This window comes from Monodelphis domestica, chromosome 5, assembly GCF_027887165.1.
Source record: "Monodelphis domestica isolate mMonDom1 chromosome 5, mMonDom1.pri, whole genome shotgun sequence".
Classification (NCBI taxonomy): Eukaryota; Metazoa; Chordata; class Mammalia; order Didelphimorphia; family Didelphidae; genus Monodelphis; species Monodelphis domestica.
The window spans coordinates 203,118,601-203,135,960 of record NC_077231.1 but is presented as its reverse complement, the minus strand read 5'-3'; the positions used below and the strand labels follow the sequence as shown (position 1 = coordinate 203,135,960).

Below are 17,360 nucleotides of genomic sequence, written 5' to 3'. Positions count from 1 at the left end.
CCTTCCATTTCTGACATGGGGAAGGGTGAAACCTAAGAGTTTACTCATTTTCCTATAAGGAAAAAACACTAGGGTTTTTCTATTTTTGATAAATTGAGCTTTGCATGTGGTATGCAGCCTAAAATATTCTGGCAAGAGCAGATTGCATGTCAGGATTTGTAATGAGAAGGAAGGAAAGAATCATTTCTTGAGCACCTTCTGTGTTCCTGGAACTTTTTAAGGGCTTTATAAAAATGATCTCATTTCATTCCCAGAGCCCCATAGGTATGTAGATGCACAAATAGATGGCATCTATTCACCCACAAATTAACTGACACTAAGGGTCAATAAAATCCTTGGTTTGGTCATTTTGTCACAGGCAAGGAATCATCAATATTTGCAATTATTTGCAAAGCTCTCACTTCACAAATGTAATCTCATTTGGTCCTCAGAACGACTCTGGGAGGTAAGTGCTAATATTACCCCTATTTTTAATTTTGAGGAATCTGAAGCCGAGGTTAAGTGGCCTACCCAGGGTCCCATAGCTAGTAAATGTCTGAGACAGATTTAAACTCCATTCTCTTCTGGCTCTAGGTCCAGTGACCTATGTATTGCACAGTGCTCCTGTTTTAATTCATACTTGTATGAGGCTTTAAGGATTAGAAAGCATTTTCCCTTTGAGGTAGGTAGTACAAGAAATTCAAGGTATCCCAAAAGTTTTAGTGCAGTTATAAGTTATTAATAGCTTAGGATTCAGTTTTAAATTATTTAATTTTATTATAATTTAAAATTAATAGCTTAAAATTCAGTGGAGAAGAGTTACAAAACCCAAAACAACATGGACATGTCCTATAGAAAGTCTTAGGGAGGTTATAAGCTATTAATGGCTTAAATGATAACTTTAAACTGTACAGTATATTTTCCCAGTTTTGCATAAATAGAGAGGTTGGGGGGGGATTTCTGGATTGATACATATGAATAAACCAAGTCAGGCATCAAGCAATTATTAAGCACTTACTAGGTACCAGGCACTGTGCTGGGGATACAAAGAAAGGCAAAAGACAGTCCCTTCTCTCAAGGAACTCAGTCTAAAGAACTCTATGATTCAAAGAGATAAGAATTTCTTGCCTGGAGTGGCTCAATGAGTAAGTTTCAGAGCTGGGACTCAAACTCATGTGGTCCTAAATCTAAGGTCAAAGTACTACTTTCACTAAATTGCTATTTGTTATACATGATCCCACATGTCATAGAATCATAAAATTATGTCAAGCCATTCTATTTGATTTTCTGCAGACTACCTTTTCCTCCTTAAAATTCTGCCAGAAAATAGAACAAAACTCAAGACAACATGAGTATGTCTTATGGAATAAAAAGAATATGAAATGGTATCCTTGAGATATTCCTTGAAAGGAACTTCTGAGGACTGGCCACAAAGGAAACCGCCATTATGCTGACTTAAGGTTTGCAAAATGCTTTACACATATTAACTTATCTAGTCCTCACAACAACCCTGGGAGATGGCTGCGCTTGTTATCTCCATGTTTACAGATGAGGAAACTGAGGCACAGAAAGAAATTACTTGCCCAAGTTCACATAGCTAGTGAGTGACTAAGGCAGTATTTCAACTAAGATCTTAACTTCACATCCAGTACTCCATCCACAGTGCCATCTGGTTACATAGTGATAACCGGTGCTTCTTTTAACAACAACAAAAAATATTATCCTGCATTAGCTAAATGGTTCAATGGGTTGAGAGCCAGGCCTTGAGATGGAAGTTCAAATCTGGCTTCAGTCACTTCCTAGCTGTGTGACCCTGGACAAGTCACTTAACCCTTATTGCCCAGCTCTTACCACTCTTCTGCCTTAGAACCAATATATTGTGTTGATTCTAAGATGGAAGTTAAGGGTTATATAATGCTCATATAATAAGTTTCCAAACTAATCAGTCATAAAACTACTTAAAATACTTAAAACCAATCACTTACCGTAGCCCTCCCATTGGTCCGCCTCAGTTTCTCTGAAGTATGGGTTGGATTGTGGATCCAACAGTAGAGAGAATGCCAGGAGCACAAGATATATTTGGGTGACCCACAAACACAGCCCCAGGAGCCTAGATTTTGAAGTCTGGAGAAGAAACCTAAATGGGACAGATGAGAAATACTCCTATACTAACTGCTCAGCTTCCTGAGGCTATATAGGACATGCCAAATTGGTTCATTCATTCACTCATTCATTCATTCATTCACCATTTAATCAGAGCATGCAAAGGACTACCCCAGCTGACTAACATGGATGAATTTTCTGGAACATGTATAGGCAATCTTCAAATCTTCACACACTGTGAGGCACATCATAGACACTTATTAAACACCTTTGGATTCAAATTGATTTTTGTAAATGTTTATTAAATATCTAGGCTGCTAGGTGGTGCAGTGGATAGTGCCAGATCTGATGTCAAGAAGACTCCTCTTCCTGTGTTCAAAAATGTGACCCTGAGCAAGCCACTTCACCCTGTTTGCCTCAGTTTCCTCATTTGTCAAATGAGCTAGAGAAGGAAATGGCAAATCATTTCCATATCTTTGTCAAGAACATCCCAAATAGGGTCATGAAGAGTCAGATGTGACTGAAAAAAATGCTAAACATTAAGTATCTACACCATACAAGGCCCTATAGGGACTTCGGAGCCAAGGTTGAAAAACAGATCCTGCCCTAAAAGAGGCCTACCATTTACTAAGGGGATTTGGCATGAATACAAATAAATAAAAGACAAGGTAGAGTGTTAAAGGGCTAAGGGAGGAACAAAGAGTAGGTGGGACTAGCTAGATTTATCCAAAAAAGATTTGGGGATTTTAGCAGACCACAAGCTCACTGTGAGTCAGTAGTGTGATACTGGCCACAAAAACAGTGACTATGATCTTAGGCTGCCTTTAGAAGCATAGCAGTCAGAACAACAGAAGTGATGGGAATTACTCTACTCTGCCATGGTTGGCCCCTGCCTGGAGTCTTGAGTTCAGTTCTGAATCTCACATTTTAGAAAAGGTGTTGTCTTCAAGAGATGGACCAGTTAAAGAAATTGGTGATGTTTAAGCTGCAAAAAGAGAAAATTTCAGTGGGACATAACAACTTGTATCACAAATATGAAGAACAGACATGTGCAAGATTCGATTTGTTTTGTGTGGTTCTAGATGCATGGATTGGGGGCAATGGGCAAAAATTCGAATAGAGTTGAGCAGGAATGATTTAAGAAAAAACTCATTTACAGAAATAACTATCTAAAGGGAGAAAAAATGGGCTGCCTTAGAAGACTATGGGTTATCTCCCATTACTTGCTTTGCTTGGTCATTATCTATTGTGTCAGATTCTTTGTGACTCCATTTGGGGTTTGCTTGGCAAAAATACTGTAGAGGTTTGCCATTTCCTTCTCTAGCTCATTTTTTATTTTTATTTTTTTTCAGATGAGGAAACAAGGGCAAACAAGGTTAAGTGACTTGCCCAGGATCACACAGCTACCAAGTGTCTGGGGCTGGATTTGAACTCAGATCTTTCTGATTCCAGGTTCAGCACTCTTATCTACTACATCATCTAGCTGCCTTCCCATGGCAGGGAGTCTTCAACCAAAGGATAGTTAACTTCTTGTGTGTGTGTGTGTGGGGGGGGGGGTTGTTGAAAGAATTCTTTTTCAGATAGAGGTTGGACAAGATGGCTTTCCAACTCTGGATGGTTCTGTTAGAATCTGGGAAAATTTGATTCATTTTCTGCCAATGCAATCAAGGAATATTTAACAGGGGGCAGAGATTGTTTCATTTTTGTCTTTGTTACCGTAACTCCTCGAACAGCATCTTATACAAAGTAGAAGTCTGCTAAGTGATGGCCAAATTGAATCAAATTAGAGGAAGCCGTACCTGAGCCTAGCCTGAAGGGAAGGGAAGGACTATGATTGGTGTAGATGAGGAGAGCATGAGGGATGGCCTGAATGAACGTAATCCTAAACAGTTCAAGATAATCTAAGATTTATTTTTAAAGATATTATAACTATAATATTTAGCCAATATTTCAGGGTTTTTCTTAATGTTCACTACAGATAATAGCAGTGAGCTACTATTATCTTCATCCAAGGAATGGAGATGAATTAAAACCAAGGCATATGAGAAAAAACTTAGGACCTTTTTGTTTCCTCACTGTCTTCTGGGATCATGACCTCCGAGCACTGCCAGATGACCGGGTTAAGAGGAGATGTGGCATGTGGTATTTCTAAAGTCCAACATCCTGGGCTGTACACGGTAAAATTAGGAAACGGGAAAGGTAGGCCTTCATCTTTTACTGAATGCTTTCCTTCATTCCATTTGTTCCTTTCAGTGACCTTACATTCCAGGCTCACAGTACCCTCATGTCTCCCAATCCCTACCCCAAGTCAGCTTGTCAGTTATTAAGCATGTAACCTCTCTGTATCCTTTACTATGGAGTCACAAGCTGCCGATACCCTTCCTAGGTTACCTTGCCTTCCTAGGGTGTTCTGTCAAGGATGTGCCTCCTGGTAGGAGTCAGTTAGCTCATCTGTCGTTGCCTTTGTGATCCTGGACAAGTCATTTAACCTTACTAGTACCCAGTTTCCTCATCTGTAAAATGAAGAGGTTGAACTAGATAATAATAACTAGCTTATATGCCAAACATTGTGCTACGTGTTTCCCAGATATCTCATTTGGTTCTCACAACAACCCTGAGAGGTGGGTGCTATTATTTTCCCCATTTTATAATTGAGGAAACTGCAGTAGAAATTAAGTGACTTGCCCAGAGTCATACAACTACTAAGCGTCTGAGACTAGATTTGAACTCAAGTCTTCCTGACTCTAAGTCCAGGGCTCTATCCACTGTGTTACCCAACTGCTTAATAATATGTGTATTATTATAACAGTCTTCTGGAAATAATCCCTTACCTAAAAAGAATCACTCTAATTTGGAAATCTAAAGCAGGCTACCGGGCCTGGGTAGAGTGGGATAGGGAGGAGGTGAAATATTTGGGGGAAACTAGGTCTTTAGCATGCCACAGATAATACCACAGAAGCACCAACACACCCACCTATTCACTTCTTCCTGTGAAAGTATGGGGCTGGTTCACTTTCTATCTGTAGGGTCTGTCTCACAAAGCTATGCCAGAGGACTAGTTCTATGGGTTACCCATCTAACAACGTCCCATAGGACATAGGATCAGCTTCAGCCATGGCTATGATGCTGCATCACCCCAGAGGGAGCGGAATGGCTCTCGCCTTGAGGTTAACTGCAGTTCCTCTTCCTCTCCCAATAGCAAAGGCATTTTGCCACTCTGCTGACAGTCAGAATGTCCTCCCTTCAAGTAAGAGATTTTTGGAAAAAGGGTCATAGGAGGTTCTCTTTACTACACATGAGAGGAATATGGGGCTCTCCTGAGCTTGGGGGGATGGAATCCAGTTGCTGTGAATCCTCTCAACACCTTTTGAGGAAGTGAGACATTTAGCAGCTAAGCAAATTACCCAACATCACACAGTAAGTCAGGAGTAAAATCAGGTGTCCTGACTTTCAGGGCTTTATTTACTAAACTAAGAGGGTAACCTTTTTTTTTTCAGTTTTAAGGGAAAAAAGAGAGGTAGAGAGGTAGGCTACCAGTTAGCATGTTGGCCATGCTCCACAGCCCATTACTTAAAAGTACTCTCATTCTCTTCTTCTGCTGTAAAGAAAGCCCCATTGGCATTGGCATTGGCATGGCTAAGGAAGGATTTGGGTTCTTCTCTGGTCAGTTGCAGTTATGTAGAATCATTCATGAACTACTGCCTTGCACATCTGGAAGAAGGAAGACTTTTTAGAAAACCCAGATCCAGTGAAGCTTAGCAGAGTCAGCCAGGCCAAGCTAGACAGTCAAGGAGGTGGTCAGCACAGGTGCTGTCCTTTCAGGGTACAGTCACTCTACTGCCACCTGCTGTCCACTCTTATGCCTGCTGCTTTATCTATCTCCACTCCCTACTCTCCTGGCACGCCAATGGGGGTCCCTCCCCCCACCCACTAGGGGGGAGATCTGAAAGCTCCGATTTGGAGGTCTTAGTTATCTTTGTGTCTCCTCTAGGGCGATGCACAGAGTAGGTGCTTAGGAAATGTTGAATGCTGAATAAGAGTGGATGATGCTGAGCTGGTGTGTTGGTGGGCAAGCCATTGGATCTGAAGAAAAGATGAAGGTTAATCCCGTCCTGGACCCTGGGATGACAATGAAGGCTTGGAATAGCATGGAGATGTGCCCTCGTATTGGAGCCAGCCATTCACATGGCCCCTGCCTAGTTGGAGCCTCCATTCAAAACTGTAATCACACTAGGGTATTGTCTTCTCAAATGTACATTGGGGCAGAACAGAAACCCTTAGCTATTTGCAATTTGCGACTGCAGTACACAGAGGAGATGAAGAACAATGGCAGACATTATAAATTAATGCTGCATTTCTTACTTGCACACATATTGGCCAAGCTGTAAGAACCTTGTGGTTTTTAGCTGACGATGTTTCAAATATTTCACTTTATGCAAGTTAGCAGTCACCAACACATCAGGCTTTATTTTAAAGAGTTTTAGTTTCATTTCCATTTAACAAGACTGAAAAGGAAAAATGAAATAATAATGCACCTGTTTCTCAAAGAAGAAATCATTAGTCATTTTCTATTATCCAATTCATGCCAATGACATTCTTAGGATGTAAATAATGTCATTGTCATTTTACAAGTTGTATATAAAAGAAACTGAGGCACAGAAGGGAGTGAAATGGCAGACTCAAATGGACTCAAACTGAGTCCCAGAGGAGGTAAAATGCCTGACACAAATTGGTCTCAGCAGAGCAAGAACTAGGTTGTTTTTCATTTTTTATATTGCTTCAGCTAAATTTCTAATTAAGCTACCTCAATTCTGAAATTTAAGTGGAAAGGATATTAATATAATTGAATACTCCTGAGTTAAGTCAATAAAAAAATATTTAAGTGCCTAGCATGGTGCTATCCAGAATTAAACAACAATGCTTCTCACTTTTATGATCTCATTAGTGAGGGTACTCCCTCCACTGGGATAGAGCAAAGCCCATCCATATTTTCCCCTCCTCAGCAGTCCTTGTCCATATTCTCCTGAATTTCTTCCACTTAATAGATCAGGGACCTTCTCTTAGACATTTCTTTTTTTTTTTTTCCAAACCTTACCAAACCCTCCAAATCTTAGAATTAATCCTGTCATTAACTCCAAGGTAGAAGAACAGGAAGGACTAGACAATGGAGTTTAAGTGACTTGCCCCGGATCACACAGTTAAGAAGTGTCTAGGGTCAAATCTGAACCCAGGACCTCTCACCTCTAGATCTGGCTCTTAATCCACTGAGCCATGCCTGGAGATCAGAGACTTTCTAGCTGTGTGACCCTGGGCAAGTCACTTAACCCCCATTGCCTAGCCTTTACTGCACTTCTACTTTGGAACTGACACTTAGTATCAATTCTAAATCAGATGGTAAGAATTAAAAAAAAAAAGAAAGAAAGAAAGAAAGAAAGTGTAGGGGTACCAGAGTTCTATGTAGGCTGGTCTTATATAGCTTCAGCCCACTGATTAGCAGTGTTTGGTACATAATAGATACTCAATAGATGTTTATTAATTTATTGACTGAACCACATCCTATTCTGGCTATCTGTTTTACTGATGGTATCCTTTATGTCATATGGTGTGCACATTCTTTGTTGCCAAAATGCTACATATTATTTATATCCAATCTATTTCTTTCCTTTGTCTTTTATAAAATACACAATTTTGATTACTCAGAGATTGTTTTTCCCAATTTCCAGAGAAAGATCTGAGTTCAAACTTGGCTTCAGACACTTATTATTTGTGTGATCCTGGGTAAGTCAGCCTTGTTGGCCTCCATTTCCTCATTTGTAAAATGGGCTTGGAGAAGAAAACGGCAAACTGCTCCAGTATCTTTGCCAAGAAAACCCCACATGGGATCATGAAGAGTCAGATACAATTTGAACAAATGAATAACAAAGGCCCCATGATACATGTGTAAATTATTTTTATAAAGATTTTATAGAGATAAGGAAATAAGTTTGGCATTAGAAGCTACTGGTAGCCTCACAATCACTTTTTTTTCCGTAGTCATAATACATATTTTTTTTGTAACTATGTGGTCTTTTTTCCTCTTTTAGATATCTTAATAGCTGATCCTTCAGGACCCTTACATTTGTGGAGGCTCCATAATGTATCTTCTTTATGTATTCTTTGCCTAATCTAGCTTGTCTTCCAAATATTTTTCATGCAATTTCTGCTGTTTATGTATGGGGATTGTGATATTAGAGGTCAAGTGTCATAGTTTCACCATTATTAATGGAAAAAATAGCTCATTGTAGATAACTTTATGGATTGTTTCCATTTCAAAAAATCTGTTTTCTGATCTTAAAATTTCACCTTTAAATGCTCTTTGGATGATTTGGCTTAACTGGGTCTCACACCAAGCTTTCTACACAATCCTTTTCCTTTGACCACTTCTAGCTATTTTAGGAAGAGATGCTGTTTCTAATCGCATAATCATCTTCTATCTTTATGTGTAATATTTGACAAATGGGATTATAGTTTAAACTGGCATTGCCTTGGATGGCCATATCTCACTGCTTGGTAAAGAGATCAAGTGTTGGCTATAATCTGGTTTCCAGTATCCTTTGGCACCCTTCCTGTGGTGATTTGGCTTTGCATCAATTAAAAATAAGTGATTATAATCTGGGTTGATATCTGTTCCTTTATCCATTTTTCCATTTTTCAGCTTCAATGTCTGATTTAAATTGGTTAGGTGGGAGATGTTTTGATTTCATTTTATTCTTCTCCCTTCTAATGTGGTAGTGATTTTGTTCTTTGCTCAAGTTGAAAGTTTCCCTGTATACAAGCAGTTTTATCGGAAATGACACCCACATCAAAAACCAGTTATTTCCTGTGTCTTAAGATGCAACCAACTTTATATGTTATGAGGTTATTCAGAGTTTTTTATATCTAGCACTTACCAACTCTCTTCTTGAAAAAAAGATTAATGATATGTGGGCATAAATATTCTGTTCAGTATATAAGTTTTTTACTTATTTTTCTTCTTAATGTTGAACTGTATTTTCTATTGTATTTTTTTCACCATATCTTTCAGGTCCACCTTTATCTCTTCTTCCTCTGAATAACAAATAATTGGATCATGGATTTTGAGCTGGAAGGGACCTTAAAGTGTGCCTATTTCCTGTATCTCTGGCCTCACCTCTACCTCATGGAATCCTGAATTTTTTTCAAATATTGGCTTAGGTGGAGCCTGTTCAGGTCTCTCTAATTTTTAGGTCTTCCCCTACTAAAAACATTAACTTATATTTCTACCTATTGCTTCCCTTAACTGAATGAAAGCTCCTTGAGGGCAGGTTGTGTTTTTTGACTTTGTATTCCCTGTGCTTAGAATACATACTAGGCCCTTAATAATACATCTTAATCAAATGACCTAGTCCAATCCCTTCATTTGATAGATGAAGAAATAGGCTGGGAGAGATGAAGGAACTTGTCCAAGGTCACAGAGGTAGTACACATGAGAACTAGGATTTAAATCCAGGACTTCTTACTTACTAATTAATTACTTCTAATGATTTGTTTATTTTACACTCTTTGGACCACACCTTCAGAGTCCATCCTTATTTTTTGAAATCCATCTCTATAAGATGTGACAGGATTCTGACATTGAACTTTATTCATCCTATTGGTGAATAAGCTAAAATTGTCTTCACATTTATCTTTTTTGGTTATGCTCAGCAGCAGCACTGACATGTGAATGACATAGAATGATGTTTCTTGTTGCCTTTGGACAAACAACATAGCCAATTCCACTAACTCTTTCATTTACCTCTCCAAGAAAAACCTGTGAGCCATTCTTCCATGTAGTTTAAACTTCCTGAAATTTTCTGCTTTCATTTATAGTGTAAAGGTCAATATTGATGATTCATTTCCTCTAGTAGTAGGTCAGTGAGTTGGTAGTTGGATAAGGCTCTCTCAGTTAGAGGACCAACAGTTAAATCAATGTTTATTGAAGGTCTAAACATTTTTTTATTCTTAAAACCCACCAACAATTTTTCTGCTACCTTAAAGGGACTAATAGAGACATAAGGCCATTTTGTGCTTTTCTTTATTTCATATATTATCTTATTCATCAATTAGTAGCCAGCCTATTGATAAAACTCTATCCTTAGCAGATCCTTGAAGCATAAACATAACAATATAAGAAATGCCACAGATGTCATATAATTAAGCTGATTAAGTAAACATTTATTTAGTACCTGTTACTAAAAAGCATTATGTTTGGTACTAAGAATACAAAGATAAAAATCAAACAGCCCTAGTGCTCAAGGAGTCTCTGTCAAATTTGTAGATACAACTTGTGAACAGAGAGGAAAATAGAAGGTGATTTGAGAAGGGAGATGACCAGAAAAGACTTCATGTAAGAGGTGGGAATCTATGGATTGTCAGATGAATATAAGACACAATAAATTCTCTGGATTCAGAATATTTGGAAAGATCTAGGAAAACTTCAAGCAGGAGGTGAATATTGATTTGGACTTGAAAGATATAGAAGTTTTGGAAAGGGGATAGTGAAGTGGGCAGAAATTCAAAGGCAAAGGGAATGGTGTCAGCAAAGGCAAGAAAGTACAAATTGTGTTTGGGAATCAATAAATTAATTAATTTGACTGAAAGAGTCTGTGCATGAGAGTATTGGAAGATAATGCTGGAAAAGTGGGCTGAAGTCTGTCTGTTGACCTTGAATGCCAATCTAAATTATCTAGATTTCATCCTATAGGCAATAGGGAGTCACTAAAAGATTATGAATAAGGAGGAATATAATGAAATCTGTTTTAGGAAGACTAATCAAGTTCATTGTGTTGGATGCATTGATGGGGAGGTAAGCAGAGGAAAAACTGTAGATGGGGAGAATAGTTAAGAGGCTACTATGGTAGGCTAAGAATGAGGTTATAAGGACCTGAACTACAATAATAGCAACAGGAACAGAAAAGAAAGGATAAATGTGAAAGATATTTTAAAAAATAGGACTTGTACTGGTTGCATATGATGTTATTCTTTTTAAAATAAGCTTTAAATGTCCTCTGTTATAAAGCACATTGTTGAATGCACATTAAATGAAACAGATAGATGGATTTTTGGTTGGAGAGGCATATTGATGGATAAAGAGATAATAGATAGATAGATTTAATGTTAGACTCTAATTATGACCTTAAAGGCATGCTCTTTTTATCTTTAAGAATGGAATAAGAATGAGACACACGTGATTGATGTCATTGTACTTTTTGGAGTTCTAGTTATTTGAAGGAAATCATGTGAAACCAACAGTGACCAAGAGGAAAAATAAGTGTCAAAGTCAGTATTGTATGGCTAGTTGAAAACTAGCATAACAGCTCTGTGGATTCCATACTAAGCTACTGTAATACAAATAAATAAATCTATATATTAAATATAGATGAACTTAGATATCATGATACTGTCTCAAAATACCACATTTTATATAGATACATTCCCATTGTATATCTTCTAAGGTATTCTGTTATGTTTGATTCAGTTTCCATATTTTGTTTCATCTTGCTTCTTCCATGAAGCCTTCTTTGACTTTGCCTATTCATGGTAATCTTATTTGGAATTGCCTTATCATTTGAATAGAAAATTTTTTTCCCCAAATCCATACTGTGGCTTTATGCTATACTGGAATGATTTTCTTTTTCATACACACACATGCATATATATACATATATATGTACACACATCTGTGTATACACATACATATAAATATATACATGTATACACATATGTCTTTAACTTCCCTTATATTCTTCAAAGCATACAACATGATACTGGGTAGGTATCAGTTGTTCAAACTAATTAGTAGCTAGGTGGCACAGTTGATAAGAATGCTGGTTTTGGAGTCAGGAATTTTGATTCCAAATCTTGCCTTCAATTCTTACTAGCTAAGTTATCCTGAACAAGTCACTTAAATTTTCTCAGCCTCCCTTTCCTCATTTGTAAAAGGGGGCTAAAATATCATCTACTTAACAGAATTTTGAGGATCAAATTAGATAGTATATGTAAAGCACTTCAAAAATCTTAAAATACTATATAAATGCTAGTTATTATTACTACTATTATTACTACTAACAATGAATGAGTATCAATTAGAATGAAAGACAATGTCATATTAGCTTGTATATTTAGTAAAATGTCAAATAGCAGAATTTAATTTTTTTTCATTTAAAAAACTATACATATGTATAATAAGAAGGCAATCTGGTTGACAGGATCATGGACTAAGAAGACATAAGTTCCATTCCCAGGTATGTCAAATGTAGTCAAATATGTGTTTAAATCCACATGAGAAATAAAAATTATGATTCACATGAAGCATGGATTGATATCATCAGAAGCACAGGAATTGAAAGTCCCTCCATTCCCATGATATGCATGAATAATTAAGTGAAAGTAAATAATAGGGTATAAGCAGCACTTTAATAAAATTTGCAAAAATGTTTCCATCATTTTAGTTAAATATATTTGTTTCTTATTCTGGAGTACAAAACTAATGTCATAAGGTGATATTTTTCTGGAGAAAGAACAAACTATTCATTTGACTGCCTCCCCCACCATCCGCTAAGCAATGCCAAATGATTTCTCCTAACTTAGCCTTCTTCTCTCCCTAGCATCAGAGTTTTTCCCAAATGTGAGTGGTAAGCTGAATATTGAACTGGGTTTTCTACGAGATGATCAATCTCCTTCTTTAGTACACTGTTATGAAACAGGAGTTGGAGATACTTTGTGAGCTATTATTGAGGATACTGAGAATTAAGGAGATGGGTGCACTAGAACCAGGTTCTCCTATGGTCTTGGTTATCACTGACTGGTCAAATGTGACAATATGGGGTCAAAAGCAGAAAGACAAATCCCCATTTTTGTCAACACCGGCTTAAAAAAGAGGATGACTCATAATTACAAGATGAGGTGATAGGTATTACTCATCAAAATGCTTTGATTCAACAAATATCTATTGAATTCCTATTACAGACAATATACCATGCTAAGCTCAGGGAGAATCAAGGGATGACACAAAAATGAGTAAGGCACAGACCCTGTTCTAAAGAATATTATAATTTAGTTGGAGAAATAAGAAAAGTATACATATAATTATAATAGTAAATGATATATGTGATAAGAGCCACAAATGTACTATAGGGTTTCAGAGGAAGAAGAGATCAAGACTAATTGGAGAGAATAAGAAAAAGCTTCTTGAAGGAAATGAAATTTGGAGTATGTTTTGATGGATGAAAGGAATTTTGATAGAGATGGGGAAAGGGCATTCTGGGAAGCTTGGGGTACTATGACAGCTCAATAATTAGCAGAAAACCAAAACATAAAAAAAAAAGTATTTTTCCTACAATCAAGTTTGTTCTAGACTTAGTTAGATACATGGGAATCTGCATTTTTTTTTTGTTTACTAATTCAAAGGCCAAAGCCATTGCATCTTTTCTTTAGTCTATCAATTTCCAGGTTCTGTTGAACAACTTCTTGTAAAGAGCACTACAATTAGTACCTTCAACTGAGAAGCTATTGTTTATATGATATATTTATGTTATATACACTTATATTTTATTACATTAAATGTTATTAATAAAAGGAAATAGTCAACTACTAAGTTCCATAATGGTGATGGCCAGAGTTATAGATTATAAACTGGTTTTTGTAAGGATTCAGATTCTCTGATAATAAGCATTATGTCCATGGCCAACATTTTGGAAACCCTAAAATTTCTAAAGACAGAACTGGAAATGTTATCCTACTCCTGCTAACTATATTATTAACTTTTAAAATAGATGATAAGTTTCCTGAGGGGCCTCACTTGGTTGGTATCTTCAATTCTCTTAGTAGCTACTTTAAAATCCTCACCCATGAACTTAGTTGTGTCATACCTGTTGATTGTAAAACTCTGATGATTCAATTTTTATGTTTCTTAACCTGTCCTTTTCATAATAGTCACCCTTGCTTGGCTAAGGGTACAGAGACATAATACACTTAAAGTGATGGGTTGGCAATTAACACTAAAATGATGATGTATCAAGAGCCAATTGTTTCCCATTATTACTCCTCCCAAGGTCTTCTTGAGTAGGATATTGGAGTATAAAATTATGCACTAAAAGAATAAATATAACTAGATCCAGCCAAAGTTGAAAGTACACAAGAAAGGCTTAGTCAGAGCAATAATATCAATTGAATGTTAGAGCTGGAGGGATGTTGGAAGTCATCTAGATCAAGCCCCTCATCTTACAGATAGAGAAACTGAGGCTTAGCAAGGTTAAGTAAGTTGTTAAGAATGAGGAAAGAAGGCCAGGGAAAGAACCCAGGCTTTCCTTCTTCCATGCCAGTGTCCTTTCCATTTCATCATATAAATCTACTTTAAAAGGTCTCCCCCCACCCCAATTAAATAAGCATATTATATCAGAAACTATTCATTTGTAAAACACAAGTCCAATTCAATTTATTAAACAAATATTAAACACCTACTATATGCTAAGTACAATTCTAGGAATTGAAGTATATAGAGCTATATTGATGTCTTAGAGGATATTTTGGGCTTTGTTTTTTTTAGGTGGGGTTGGGGAGAACATTCTTGTCTTAAAATATTTAGAAGGCTTTCATTGGGAAATTTTCTTGCATGTTCCTCTAGCAAAGAACTAGAACCTATTGATTGCAAATTTTAGCTCAACATAAGTAAATAAATCCTAACAGTCAGAACTATCCAAAAATAGAATAATTTGTCTTGGAGGGGGAAGGTCAGAGGGAAGGTAGTAAATGCTTCATTAGCTGACTCTAAGTGAACATTGGATAAGTATTTTTGGGGTATGTTTTAGCGGGATCCATACTTCAGGGATGGGTTGGACAATTTAATCTCTGAAGTTCCTTTCAACTCTTGAGATACACTTCAAATTGCACTTTAAGAAACAAACTCTAATTTTCAAGAGTATAAAAACTTAAGGCTCATGAAATGTTTTCACTTATCAGAGAAATTAGTTTTCTTCTCTTCATTCAAGGCCTGAGGTATGTTCTTTGATCTCTCCAACTAAAAGTGATCTCTAAATTTTTCTTATAGCACTTCATCTATTTTCCACCCTGCCCCTCCCCTTATCATATAGTGGGATATTGGTTACAATATCCTGCCATGTGTTAACTTATTTGTGTGCCTGTATGATGCTTCTTATGAAATTATAAGCACTGTAAAGGAAAATACATGGTTATTTTTCATTTTTCTCTCTTCGACACAGCATAGTTGTTCATTGGGTGTTCTCCCTGTTTGGAATAATTTTCCTCCTCATTTCTATCTCCTGGCTTCCTTCAAATCCCAGTTAATAAATTTCATCTTCTACAAGAAGTCCTTCCTGATCGCCCTTAATTCTAGTGCCTCCCCTCTGTGGTTATCTTCAATTTACAGGTATAGGTACTTATTGGGTTTGTCTGCACATAGTTGTTTGCTTATCCTCTCCCCTGTTAGACTCAGGGTTACTTGAAGGCAGGTGCTGTTCTCCAACCACCCCACCTCCTTGTATCCCTAGTATTTAGCATAATGTCTGGCTCAGAATTGGAGCTTAATAAGTGCTTGTTTTGCCTTTACTTGAACATTTTAGGAATGTAATAAATAACTTGCTGAGTTGGCTGGAACTACAAGAAAATGGATTTGGTAAAGTTTTATTCCACCTTTTACCCTGGGTTTCTATAAAAGTAGGAAGTTGGACTAGAAAGCTTTTAGCTCTAGATTTATTTTCTAAGACCCTTGAAGACAAATAAATCTACCTTGAGAAAGTAAGCAGTGAACCTCACCAGTCTAGTCTGCTTCTCTATAGGCATGAGACAAATAAAGAAAACCAGTAAGAAAACTAAATCAAATTTATATAAACAATCCAGGATGCTATACACAAGAGAAAGCTTTTTAAATAATGACATTCATTTTCATACTCACCCCTAAGAGTCTGGTTTTCATAAAATCATGATTAAAATACAGGGAACCTGGCCTCTTTACCTTCATCATTTGCTTTTGAGGAGGCATAGATTGAGCCTTTTTGTGGCCAGTTATCTATCTCTTTAATTCTGTATTAAATGTATGAATGACACATGCAAATACTTAGAAAGTAGCCTGGGATTTTGGGGTAAAGGGTACTCTAAAATAGATAATCATAAAAAATTTGTTGTATTAACTGCACTGATGAGGGATATAATATGCTTCCATGGCTCTAACCTATTCTTAAATGAATTATTTTTCATTGTGGGGTGTCTTAATTTCCTGACAGTATAGGACAGTGGAGCTGAACTTATTAGCGAGCAGCTTTTTAAAGTCCCTCTGGACTTTAAATGTGAACCTGTGAAACTGCTAGGGCTTTGGGGATATAATAATGAAGGAGAATTCACTCTCTCCTTTAACCCAACATTTCCCCAAACATATACTAAGGGGGTCGGTGAGGCTTTTCTTATCGATTGTTTAATAGCACCAAAGGCTGTTTCTTTCAGGCGTTGGGCCAAGAGTATTATTTTCGGGACTAAAGTGGGGTTGGGCAGATTTCCCATTCCATCCCCTTCCCTAGTCCTATGCAAGGTAAATTATAAACAAGTGTAGCAAAACTAAAGCCTCAGTCTACAGGAATCCGGTGTTTCCTCCTCCTATTCACCTAAAGCGCCAGGGCTCATGGGATAAGATGAAGCTGTGATGATGAGGCATCTCTGGCCGTGAATCATTCCCTCTCATGTTCCGGCTCAGGGTTCAAGCTGCAAAGCTCTGTGTCCATCTCATCTGGGCTAGCGGTGAAGACCCACTCTCCCCTGTTTCTATATCTTACCTCCCTAGCCATCTCCCACCTGGGTCGCCCTACTTACCATGGTCCCCGAGGTAGCAGGGCTGCCACCTGCCCCGCTATAAGGCTGCTCTGTGGGAGCTGGGCGTTTGTCTCCAGCCCCTCGATACCGGAGATCAGGTCCTCCCCTCCTCCCCCTTGTGCTCCAGCTCCTGCCACTGCCTCCTTCCATGACACAGCAGAACAGCAGCTGCTGCAGTAGTCCAAACCCAGTGGCCCAGGAAGCGCAGCAACGCAGGAAAGGCGGGGGGGCGGAGAGGAGCTGGAGACGTAGAAAGGAGGGGAATCCCCCACTCCCCTGCTTCTAAAGCACCCGTTCCTTGCCCACCTACAGGGGAATAAGGTGTGGCTAAAGCCTCCCAGGTGAGAAGCAAAGGGGCCATAGAGAGCAAGGCGGTGAACATGATGGGGCAGACGCAATTGGGGTCAGGATGGATGAAG

At 37.8% G+C, this 17,360-nt stretch overlaps 1 protein-coding gene across 1 annotated transcript in view; it reads right to left on the bottom strand.

Moving 5' to 3' along the window:
• Positions 1-17,360, bottom strand: part of LOC103106405 (uncharacterized) — a 40,054-nt gene that overhangs the window by 21,466 nt on the left and 1,228 nt on the right. Inside the window, exons 3-4 of the mRNA XM_056800660.1 lie at positions 16,942-17,247; positions 1,965-2,116 (exon numbers count right to left, since the gene is read on the bottom strand). Coding sequence (XP_056656638.1) covers positions 1,965-2,116; positions 16,942-17,247 — 458 coding nt within the window. The remainder of the gene's footprint in view (positions 1-1,964; positions 2,117-16,941; positions 17,248-17,360) is intronic.